This window comes from Ochlerotatus camptorhynchus, unplaced genomic scaffold, assembly GCF_037179485.1.
Source record: "Ochlerotatus camptorhynchus isolate MF236.1 unplaced genomic scaffold, CSIRO-AGI_Acam_v1.1 ptg000307l, whole genome shotgun sequence".
NCBI lineage: Eukaryota > Metazoa > Arthropoda > Insecta > Diptera > Culicidae > Ochlerotatus > Ochlerotatus camptorhynchus.
In genome coordinates, this window is record NW_027040795.1 from 57,440 (window position 1) to 70,643 (window position 13,204).

Consider the following 13,204-nt stretch of genomic DNA (forward strand, 5'->3'; position numbering starts at 1 on the left):
TAAAAAAAAAACATTTATTCAAGCTTCTACATTCATTTTCCATCAGATGCCACTGCTGTTGTTTGCGGTGACATCTATCGGAAACTACGCACAATCTATGATCCGTTAATTGTTCACAGAGGGCAGTGCAGTACAAGCTGTAGTGGTAAGCGTGATTACCTCTCACCCCAGCAGGCCTGGGTTCAATCCCGCCGGGATGTTCTGAAAAAGGGAAGTAAAGCCGTTGGTCCGCGGTTCATGAGTTGATGGGTCGATAGGTAGGGTCCAGGTATGGGAGCTGCCTCCCTGGCGTCGGTAACATTGGTGCTCAGCACGGATAACAAGATCGACGGAAAACGAATCACGGAAAAAAATGTCTGGTACCTCTATATATGCATTTAGATTAACATTCGAAGTACCTCCTTTTTTACATACTCTGCATAAAAAATACTTTCTGAGCCTAACAGTATTTCCCGCCGGGGCTTAGAGAGTATCTTTTTCCATAGTATGTAGAAAAGGAGGGACTTCAGATGTTAATCTAAATGAATATATAGAGGTACCAACCAGTGGAAACTAACGATTTTAAATTGGCTAACTACTTGACTAGCCTATTGGTCCTAAGCAAATCGATTAACGTACCCCATTCTAGCCGAAATTCTAGTACTACACAATGCTTGTTTTGATTCGCTATGAAAATTTGACAGATAAAATGAGAGATTCAGCTCGTGAGAGAGAATTTTCTCTCTCAAATTTAATTTTTTAAGCTCTCTAGTACTGGTAGTAAAGCGGGTAAACAATGTACGGGAATAATCTTTTTTATATGAAATTGTAGCTTGTTTAACAATAATTCATAGGGTAAAAGTGAACGATAAAGTCCATAAATGATTCCTTTAGGTTGTCGTCAACTTTTTTTTACTTGAATATGTACCAAAAGCGTATTATTTCCACTTAGGGGCTGTTCATTAACTACGTAGCCATTTTTTTGGGATTCTTGACTCCCCCTGCGTAGACAATTGTCCATACAAAAATTTAAAAATTTGTTTGGGCCGTGGATAATTGTCAAACCCCCCCCCCCCCCCCCGAAATTGTCTACGTAGTTTATGAACAGCTCCTTATGGGGATTTTTATTACTCACTACCAGCGAATCCACTCTCATAAAGCAACCAAGGATACAGAAAAAACTATTACTACGACTACCACGACAAACTCTCTCTACAACACAGCTCGATCGGAGTGGTAGAAGGATAATTATATATTGCGTCCCTACTTTGTTGCAATATACATGGTTGAGGACATAGCTTGATCGGACAGAGAAAAGACATAACAAAAAAAATCCCATTAACACATTGCCAACAATTTGGTCGTTTCCTTACACCGACCCGAGCGAGTTGTGTTACAGAAATTGTTTGTCATGAAGAAAAAGGAAGAAGATTTTATCATTATTGCCTTCCATTTCTGACATAGCTTTATCTTTCCTCTCGTTGATCGCTTGTCATTTTATCATTTGAAGATATTTTTGATTGCTTGCTTGCTACCAATTGAACAGCGCCATCTGTGTGAAAAATAGCCTTGGCTTAATAGTTCATTAAAACCTTTTTTTTTGTAGCAAAAGGAGGTAATGCTTAAACATTTAATAAATGCGGACTTATTCGAAAAGTGCCGGAAAACATATTTTTGTAAACTTCCCGTTCAGTTGAAAATTGAAGTAGTTTCATGTACACGCTAGGAGTATATACACACTTAGAAATACCTAATCTTACACGTGACGGAATCCATCTTTGACATAAAGGATGAGACGTAAACAAACATGTAATGTAAAATTAAGTACTACGAGACTGAAAAGATCGAAAGTACGTTTGATTGAGCTGAATTTCACGTCTATTATGACTCAATTTATGTCAAAATTGACGCTCGTATTTGTCAGTCTCAGAGCACATACATTTACATCAAATTTTCTAAGTGTTTCTTTAATATTTATACTGAATAATAACTGAAAACTGGCATTTCTGGTATATACACGCTATTTCTAAACAACCCAAATTTGGATAGAATCCACCCAGATCGGTCAAAACTGAACCAACCCAAAAATGGGTAAACTATGTCGGAAGCGACAAGTTGACAAATGCACAAAGTCGATCGGATTCATGACAATGTTGTCCATTTGTCAACTTGTCACTCAAAAAAGGTTTACCCATTTTTGGGTAGGTTCAGTTTTGACCGATCTGGGTGGATTCTGCCCAACTTTGGGTAGTTTTGAAATATCGTGTACATACTTAGTTTTTTGCCGAGATTGGCAGCTGGTGCTCTGCATTTATTGTTACTGAGATCTCAGCATAATTTCTGTTTGTTAGCTGAAATCTCAGCAAAATTCTCGTTTGTTAGCTATATCTCGGCAAGCTTTTCACTGAGATTCAGCAAAATAAAATGCCGAGGTAGTCGGCGGTAGCAATCTCGCAAAAAAAAAAAAAACTAATTGTGTACGCCTGCATGTGCATATTCATACCAACAAGAAACTAGGGACCATGTATTAATTATTTCACGCTAAATTGAGGAAAACTTTATCACCCTCCCCTCTATCGTCACGTTTTTTCTATACCGAATGCTTTCCCGAGCAAAGGACTATACCAAATTGATAACAAGTTCTGATACCCGGTTTTCAAGATTTGATAACTGAATATGTTATCAATGTGGTTGAATAAGCAGCCAACATAACACAAATTATAACAAAAAATTACTCCGTGGATATCAAAAAAATAACTGATTTAGTTACCATTGAAAACATCTTGATAACAAATCCTGTGATCCATGCAAATATTTTCAACAAATTGCAAATTATTTTATCGATTTGGTATTAAAGTCTTACGCAGATAACTGAAACATGATTGGTAGTGTGTTTTTATTTCTTACCATGCGGATAATATTTGAAGTTTTAAAGTAACCTTGCATCATTTCATATTCTTTCATGATAACAACTGGTAACAAAATTAGTCGATGATGATAACTAAATTAGTTATGCGATAACAACTGAAAACAAAATGATATCTTGAATAACAAGACTTGTTTTCAAGATGATATCAGGTTGTTATTTTACTTTACTCGGGAATTGCTTGTCAGAAAATCCTCCTCCCCTCGCCACCATCCTCCCCCATAAGAATGTGGCATAATACATGCATCACCCTCTATGAATACACACAAACAGAAACATAAATACAGTAATTACCCGATGTTGTCAGCCCCACCGCGCATCAGACTTTAATCTTTCAATAATTTCACTAAACCGTAATTCCAAATCTTTCTCATTCCTCTTCAAGATGGACGTTTAAGGTATTCTTTGGTGCAATAAAGCCACTGAAAAAGCGCATGATCTTTGTAGAACATTAGACATGATTTTCAAAAAGGGAGCTGACAAAATCGGGTCATTACTGTATTCAGTTTCGACCTCAGAACCTTCAGACCCAGAGGGCTACATGGAATCCACTACAATACATCTTCACACACATACGTAAGTTACAGCATCGCGCTAACTCACACATCAGCTGCTACCTTGCTGATTCAGGCAAAAATTTGCTTCTTCAGCTTAAAAGTTGCTTATTCACCCTTTAATCAGCACAAATTGTAACTAGATATGATGTCAAACTGTCAAAAGTTATAATCCTTATGCAATACAATCTCGAAAATGCAGCACAATGATAGGCAATGCTTGCATTTATTACTCTACTATAGAGATTGAAAAAGTGCGATTGTGTAAAGTGATCCGGGGGGCTTGTAGCTTATTAATGAATACCCACCAACCTAAGTACTTCCAGGCTTGCTTCCACTCACTTGCTATAAAAACATGATTATCTGAATTTTGAAATCATTAGATGTTATAATGATATGTTGTACTTGTTATATACAAGAAGAGGTTGGAAGGCAAGTGTTCGACTCATAAAACCTGTCAATTTCGCTACACGGGGTGTTACAATCATCGATTTTATGATTCGTGAGCGTTCACTCAGAGTGAGCGCTCGCGAGTCGTTAAATCGCTGATTGTGACTATCTGAAAGCGAGTGAGTGAACGCTTGCGAATCATAAGATCGCTGATTGTGACGCTTTGAAAGCGAAATTGACAGGTTTTAAGTGACAAACACTCTACACCCACTTCTTGTTACATACAAATACAAAATTTCATTATATCATCTAATGGTTTCATAATTCAGAAAAACATTGTTTTTATAGCAAGTGAGTGGAAGCAACCCTACCCCGGTGAGCAATTACGCCCCTTTGAAATGTTGGTTCTGATTTGAATGTAGGCCGGAAACGTCTGCCATAGAAAATTTAAAGCAGTACGCTGGTTCCAGTGGTAGTGATAGCTATTAGTCTTTACAAGACAATTGCTCCTGTTGGCGCATACGCACGATCATTTCCAATGTCTGCATGTACACGTTACAAGTACAGTACACGTTGAACTTATTCAAGCCTCGCCCGTACGTGGACATCATGAGAAAATTGTTTTTCTCAAAAAGGACGATATGAGCCAGGATACGCAAGCAACATCAACAGTGAGGACGTTAAATACTGCAAACTGTTTCCCAAGAAACAACTCCAGCTGATCGCCAACGATACGTTCTCTACTGAAGCTAACGTACTCTGGTAAAGGTCTCCTCGTTGAATTGAAGTAGATAGGAAGGCCTCTCTGCTGGCAGTTGTCGTACCTGTTATTGGAGAAGACGAAACATCCGGAGTGATTTGAGATTTGGGCGTAATTGCTTTTGCAAACAACCACTTCAATCACCGATTTTTCGCGAATAAAAACACAGCCTAGAAAACTAACAACGCACTCATGTAGAGGAATGATTCCTCTGTCATTTGGGATAGTTTGTTCGCTACATTGAGCTTTTATTCGCAAGAAATCAGCGATTGATATATTTGTTTAAAATAGCAATTACGCCCAAATCTCGAAGTTCTCCGGACATCATTTTTAGATGGTCTTCCGTCCAAGCAAAATGCATCGGAATGATAGTTATTTAAGGTTAACCGTTGTATGCATTTCTTTTATTTAAAAAAAAATATCATCATTTTACTCTACAGTTTTTGAATGCCAAATTATCATATAGGTCACGAAAAGGTACAAATAGGGCAAGACGTTGCAAGTTGATTAGTACATTTATAGTTTATTTGTTTGTAAATAGCAACAGAACTGAGAATGATAGCTTAAATTTTCCAAAAAAAGTGTTAATGTGCTTACGACGTTCAAATAAACATCCAAATAATTCAAAGATTAATTTTACCATTTGGGTAATCGTTTGAATCTTGTAATGTTTACGATGTATTATTTGGATAACAGACTATAACTTTTGAAGAATTTCTTATACATATTAAAAATTGGAGCAGTGGGATAGATATGCGTCCATTTTTGCAATGGGACAAAACGACTTCACATTTTTTTTAATTTTTCTAGAATAAACAGCATGTTTTAATATAATATTTTAAAAATATGTATTGATTTATAACGCTAAGCATCATAACCTAAAAAAAGTCAAAATGTCACATGGGACAGTTATGCTTCCACAGGCAGTATAGGAACCTAACGCTTCTAACGTACCGCAACTATAGGAGCGTTTCCCTTACTGGTGAAATCGTTGGAGGATAAAATGGGTGGCTAACTCTCAAATATTTTTCGTTCATTAAATCATGAGCAGTTCTTTGGAAAATTAAGATAAAAAATAGTTACAGTGCGTGTCACTGCAATTTAAGAGAGAAATAAGTGTCGCGCACGGGCAGACGTTGTGTGAATAGATGGTGAAAATAAAACACGGTCGTTTATCGGGCCATCCTGCCATGGCAGAGGCATGCAAACTATTGAATTTATTTGCAATCTTTACAATAGAACGGTAGGCATGATAACACTACGCTTGCGGCACTTGTGTGTTGATATGAGTATTTGGGTAGGGTAGTTGCACACGTTTTGTACAAACAGTGTCTTTCTCTAGAATTGATTCTGTTTCCTCTGTTGAAGTAACACGAGGGCCCTACGATCTTCTGGCCGGATCTAGCTTCGTGTCACTATTCAAATGTTGTCCTCGAGTGGTACGAAGCCAACGGGGTCACTTTCGTGCCCAAAATACTGGGCTATTCTGAAGCATCCCACGGAGGTCAAATCTGACATGACATGAAGAAAAAGTCGGTTTTCGTACAAAAGAAGCTGCAGCCAGATGTTGTACAGAATCTAATGAGTGGAGTTAAGCTTAAGGTGCGAGCGTACGGTTATGGTAATGAAGTTGAATGAAATAAATATGCCAAAAGCTTACTAATGGGTTATATTTTATTGTCTGATAGTTTGAAAAGGATCGCTAGACAATCGTTTGTTCCTTTGCTCTTGTGGAACTAAAAATCAAAATTTAGCTCAATGTTGACCAAACCTCGGAATTAGTTTGGGAATACTATGCAGATCAACTTTTTCCAAGACCGCAAATCGTTTCAACTTCTAAGAAATAAGTTATTATTATTCTACTATAGGCCTAATTGCCCATCTCCTACCTACAGGCGTATATTTACATGAGCTTGTAGGTATGTATGTGTGAATCACTAGGCCAAAGTAAAAGTTTAATAACTTTTTGCACAGAAGTCAAATATAATATGTCATTAGCCAAACACATCCGTAGACCATATATGTAGGTCCACCGTTGTATATTTGGCAATGCACCCGTGTACTGAATGGGAATTGTGGGTTCGAATCCCACCGGTGCCCTTAGATTTTTTCGTAAATTTTCTCACACACACGTGATACCGATAATATGTGCTTACCTCTCAGTATGTTCAAACTTTCTTATAAACAAATCGTAAATCGAAGTCAAATAAATTTGCAGTCTTCAGCAAAATTGATCCACATAGTATTCTCAATCTTAGTACGTTTGAGCTATGTTTGAATTTTAAACACATTTCCATACAAAATTAAAAACTCGCAAATCCAGATCATAACCAAATTCACTCAAATTTTACACAGTTGTTGGGACCTCAATACGCTTCGAAAGAGTAGTGGGGAGCATGAAGTTGTAATGTTGACCCACCCTAATATACATCTGCCAAACTTGAACAAGCATAGAAAGTTCTCAAATAACAACTGTGGCTGGAAGTGCTAAAAAAACACAAAGTAGAGGGTTAACTTATAGATATAACTATATAGCCATTATAGTTATAACTATATAGCCAAACGAATACCAACTGGTCTAGGGAAATTAGTTCACTTAGGAGACAGCCAGCCATTCCCTTTCGTGGAGAATGATTTCCCTCGAATAGCACCAGATATAAAGTCCATTCTTTATTGAAATTCCATATCCACCTTCATGGACGGCTGCGAAAACAATTTCTCATACCCACCAGCATTCACATCAGCATCATTCGCAGCAACAACAAAATATTATCAGACACCTATACCGATAACAGCAGCAAAAGAAACCTTTCCCACAGGCAAAACTCAACCCATCACCGCCATCAGCAACAGGAGAAACAACAATATAAACGGACATCTTGAAGACAAGAAGAGCAATAGCTTGCAGGTTCATACGAAATTCAGTTCGTGTTTTGTACGAATAAGGCTTAATATTAGCATTTTGACCGATGACAGGAAATTCGAATATTTAGTAAAAATTACGAAAATATGTTTTATCTACGAAACCCAACCAATTTTGGTAGAACATCCATTTCTATCATATAATTGTAGTCTTTTCTAGTTAGAGATACTTATGTGGTAATTATAATTACCAATCTATCGATCCTTTGTTCAATCATATATAAACGGTCATATTGGTGATTGCTTCGGTTCTGTAGATATTTCCTTCTCTGATCTTTACAGATTTCTCAAAACTACAACCTCGACAACGACGATACCTACAGTGGTTCGCCAAATAATTTCCAGGACTATCGAAATAATTTCGTGGATTCTCCTCCGGACTCCAAGGAGTCCTGGCCAGTCGAGTACAGCAAAATGCAGACTGGGCTTGCATCGAGCAGTGGCACCAATACGAGTGCAACAACCACTGTAGTGGCGGTGGCAGCGGCAGCAGCGGCTGCAGCTGCCGCAGCCGCCCAGCAGGATGTTTCCTACAATGTTGTCATGCCTAATCGAAAGCGGCGCCTTGAATGGATGTCCACCCATCAGGATGACGATAACAATGGATCTGAGACGAAGATCGCAAATACAGAGAAAGATCGTGACGTTAGACGCAAAGGTAAGTTCGTTACATATATTAATAGGGTATAGCAGTACTTAGTCATATGAGGTCCATTTCCGTCATGTAGGTGTATGATCATTAAACAATTATTTAAACTGCTACACAAACATGTAGAGTTACGAACTGCTTAGGCTCCCAGGAGGTTTCATTGTGAGCACCTATTTTTTCATAAAAGTTTGATATACAAATGTGTTATTCATAATATTCTCAATCTAATACCGTGGTTTGGTAAAAAAGAGCTATTTTTTGAATTTTTGACCAGTTAATGCATACACAGCAAAAAAATAATTTTGATGTCACGTCAAAGTGGATGCACTACAATCATGTCGAAAATATGGTGTAATATTACTTGCTAAAAAGGACAAAAATATCATTAATACAATGCATGAACTGACATTACGCTGCTTTTACTGCATTTGTTTATTTGTGGTCATAAAAATTACATGAAATTTTCGACATGATTGTAGTGCATCCACTTTGATGTGATATCAAAAATATTTTTTTGCTGTGTAGTTTCGTTACATTTCCGGTTTATGAAAAAAAAACTTATTGTTCAATTTTTGCCAATGAAATATTTTTAACGACAAACCTCGGATGTTCATTCAAGTTCGATAATATTCGTGTTCTGCTTATTAAATAATTACTAATATGAGAATCTCTGATGTCAGTTTTATCTTTTGCATAATGTAAGACAAATTGTTTCCAGACGACATCAATTGTCCCTAATAAATAACCCAAAATTCATTGTTTTCTTCTTGATCTCACTTTATAAGAATATTGCAGGTACATTTATTGCTCTGTTTCATTAACAATGACGGTAACGCTGGTTAATCCTTGATTGTTGGTAGAGGATTAACGGTGATATCTCGAATATTTATTGCTGTTGAAACAGTCTGAAGCCATTGCCGTCATACCGGACACAGATTCTGGGTTTTGACCTGCTATTTACTTTTTCGTCATTGAAATGTGATGAACATGCACAAGGCTTTTCTGCTGTATGACTGAAATTGACGTCAGTGAAGGGAAGCTGCATTTGACTGATTTTGGTTTTCCCTTGAAGCATGCACAGAACCGGTTAAATCGGGTTATAACCAGAAGCGTGTCCTCGGCATTTCGAGGCAGTAAAATGCAAATGTGCACTTCATGTAGAATGTATGTCAGTTTATTACATCAGGAACGTAATTGGTTTGTTATGCCAAAATTAAGTTCGATCTGTCTCACGTAGAAGGACTCTAGACTCTAGTTCAAATCTCATCCAATGAAATGACACGAGCACAAATTACGTAACGCACGAATTGGGGGAGGGGATCTAGGTTATGTAAAATGTTACGTAATAGATTTACCAATGTGAAAAAAAAAATCAAGGCGAAAAAAAAGTTATTTGCTGTTGACACATTCAATTCACGTTGTTGCCAGTTTTTTGTACTGTAACAATGAAAAGTAACCTTTATATAATTCCAGAATTTCCATTAAGAATTGTTTATGAGTTTAAAATTTGAGTAGCTCAAAATGATTTGGCGAGCGACTTGTTGCATGACGTTACAACATTTTTCACTTCTCAACTACACTACTCAACAACTACACACCAAAACGTTTTGAGCTACTCAAATCAGAAACTCTTGATCAATTGGGTTCTTTATGGATATTGAGGTTTTTGCATATCCGTAATATGTATTGAACAAGGAACCAAAATCCAAAATTTCATCAATTTTGGTGTACTGGAACTATTTTAAATAATTGCGGATTGCAAAAACCACCATGATAGCGACCCTCGGTGGGACTTTGTATGGAAGCGAGCTGTCAATTTGTTAGTTTAGTTCCAAAAAGCGAAGTTAATATTTAACTTTAAATTTTGATTTATAAATCGAGATAAATTATATGGGATCGAAAAAAAAAAACATCATTGTGCTCAGAAAACATAGCTCTTTCAGATGATGTAAAGTAATTGATATATTTTTTAAAATTAAAGAATCCAATTTCTAGAGGAAATTTAACGCACTTTCCAAATCTGCAATAATAAAATTGTCAAAGACATTCAAAACCCGTTGTAACCAGTGACGTCGCCCTAACCTCAATCTACCTGTTCAACAACTCTCAAAACATAAACAAACAAAACAATATTGATTCCAATGAATACAAATCGGTTAAACTAGAAGATCATGAGCCTTTTGAAATTGACTTGAATGTAAACAATATCCAAAATAACGTTTTCAAAGTTGTTGAACAGGTAATAAGTGAGGTTACGCGACGCCACATAGAATGTGTCTGTGAAATAAATCCACGCGGCCCATTTATGAAAGCTTTGTTTTCTTGAACTCACCATAGTAAAAACCTTTCAAACTGTGTGATTTTTATGCAATCTTGAAAATAAAGGGGGAGGGGGAGTCTCTCTTTTTTTTCCTTTATTTAACGTCGGTCTCTGTTTCGCAATCTAGTGCCAATCACCGACGGACATCGATTGCCATCCATTGACGGCAATCGAATGTGCAGGAAGGCAGCTTCCACACCTGCGTAGGATATCGCACCCATTCAACACACATGCACATGGGCCGGGACCAACGGCTTTACTTCCCTTCCGAAGGAAGACGTGACCAGAGATTTTTATGCCTCAGAAAAATCCCACCGACCTCGGCTGGGATTGAACGGGAGGGGGAGTCAGTAGGCTATTAATGAGCCACATTTTGAAACCTTCATGGACGATCGAAGCAACCTGTTAATTTTTCCATTGAATCAGAATATGCTTCTGTATCAAATCAAACAAAATCGTAGACAATAATTCAAGACCAACAATTGAAATGGCCTTAACTCCATTTTGTAAACAAACCTTGTAAGGCCATTTTCTCGCGAACCAAAGTCCGCAAAAGGCAAACTAACATAATGAACAGGTAGGGGAAATTCTTCTCTGCCCGATTGTGGTTTAGGTTTGCGAATGAATGTTTCGGTTCGCGAGAAAATGGCCTTACAAGGTTTGTTTACAAAATGGAGTTAAGGCCATTTCAATTGTTGGGCTTGAATTGTCATGTCATGCTGGATTCAAACTGAATATAGGGGGTTTGACAAATATAGAATATCCCTTGGATGATTAAGGTAGTGTTGCGTAATTTTAGATGGGGGGTCTTGTCATGAGTTACTTATTGTTACATGGGGGGGGGGGAGGTCCTAATTCCGATTTTTTTGCGTTTAGTAATTTATGTACCGCGTGTAAATAGTAATTGATTTTAAATGTGTTAAAGTGACTATAATCGGACGTTGTGATCTACGACAAAAGGATGAAGCGGGTAACCCTAATCGATATTGCAATATTCAGTCATAGTTCTCGGTCAAGATAACGTAATACCACGATTTGGCAGAGGAGTTGAAGCAGATGTGGTGCGTATCCGTATAATTCCGTAGATGTGCCTACGAATTCGTATTTCCGCAAAAATCAATCCGTAAATCTACGGAAAATTTAGTAGATCTGACATCGCTGCCTTGAAGAGTAGGATATACGAAGAGAACTGAACATCATTCAGAAAGCGGTGATTCTTGGAACCTGTAGTATAGTCCGGCGGTTCCTGAGTCATCATAAGTAATCCAACCGAAGGAAACAAATTAGGATGTAAGCAAACTGGCGAGCTTAACCCTGGGGGCAGGACACCTTGGCTAAACATATAAAAATATTTTTATGCTATTTTCATTTTATTGACTTAGAATTAACCACAAAAGAATTTTTCAGCATAAACAGTTCTATCTTTTACATGTATTAGTTTTTGATAATACTTAAATATTTTCTTTGATATTAAGAAATATTTGATGATATTTTAAAATATATCTAAGTAGTTTTGGAGACTTCCCCAAAAAAATCAAAGTTCTAACACCTAGATTTTTTTCTTTTAGGTTAGAAAACCTCTCCCTGAAAATGTCTACTCATTTTGTTGCTAGAGAAGATGGCTCTTTTGGTTTTAATTGTATATGGTTGCTTTGGTTGAAATACATAAAAAACTGACACCCCTTCACTCTTCCGATCATAAAAATGGTTCCTTATTCTCGATTTGATTCAGATTTTCAAAACTTGTAGTTAATACAATGTGTAACAACTATGCTCGAGACTGCATCGTTAATCCAGTTAGTTTTATTGAGATATTCGCTTTTGAATGTGAATGAGATTTCATTCCAATCATTAAACCAAAGTGCCAGCCCGTGCTACGTCAAACACAGCTGAAACAGAGTTGTTTTCGTACCTAAAGACACGAGTCTTGGTATTGGCACGTTGAAAATCCAAACTTTTATGTTTTGAGGCAATTCAGTTAATACCGTGCTGCCTAAAGCGTATTTTTAAATTTTTAATACATAACAAATATTCCGAGCAAAGTACTATAAATAACCTGTTACACATGAGGAACCTCCTATCGATCTGAATGAATTGTGTATATGTTTAGGAACAACCAAATTTTCAGGCGCAAAGGAGCGAAAGGATCGAATTGATAGCGTTTATCAATTCTGAAATCTAAAGACTGTTTTGAATAATATGTTTAGGTAATGGGCAGGAACAACGGCCAACAGATGCACTACTTACAGTTTTTATTTCTTAAATACTTGATATAACGATTTCCAGCAACGCCGGCTGGGCGTATCCTATGACTTACCCTCCCTACTAACAAAATTACACCCTTCACGTGACACTTATGAGGGGTCGTAGAGTTTTCTGCATCTCTCTTAAGTAAGTGTCGGACTAACATTCCTCCCCCTTCCTCACCAGATGCAAGGACGTGACCAGGGCAGCTAAGAGGTAGTAATTAATTACAAATTACTATCTAACAGCAACGGATGAAGGTGGGTCTCCTTCTTAACAACAGTTTGGAGCTCGTACCACCTACGGCATTGTGCAACCTGGTGCATACTATGCTATGCTATACTATACTATACTTTACTATACTATACTATACTATACTATACTATACTATACTATACTATACTATACTATACTATGCTATACTATACTATACTATACCCGAGCAAAGCTGGAGATTAGA

General features: G+C 37.2%; 1 protein-coding gene across 2 annotated transcripts in view; it reads left to right on the top strand.

The window, feature by feature from the left end:
* gem (gemini) overlaps positions 1-13,204 on the top strand; it is a 47,792-nt gene that overhangs the window by 2,458 nt on the left and 32,130 nt on the right. For both annotated transcript variants that reach the window (XM_065229067.1, XM_065229068.1), the window contains exon 2: positions 7,814-8,189. In XM_065229067.1, coding sequence (XP_065085139.1) covers positions 7,814-8,189 — 376 coding nt within the window. The remainder of the gene's footprint in view (positions 1-7,813; positions 8,190-13,204) is intronic.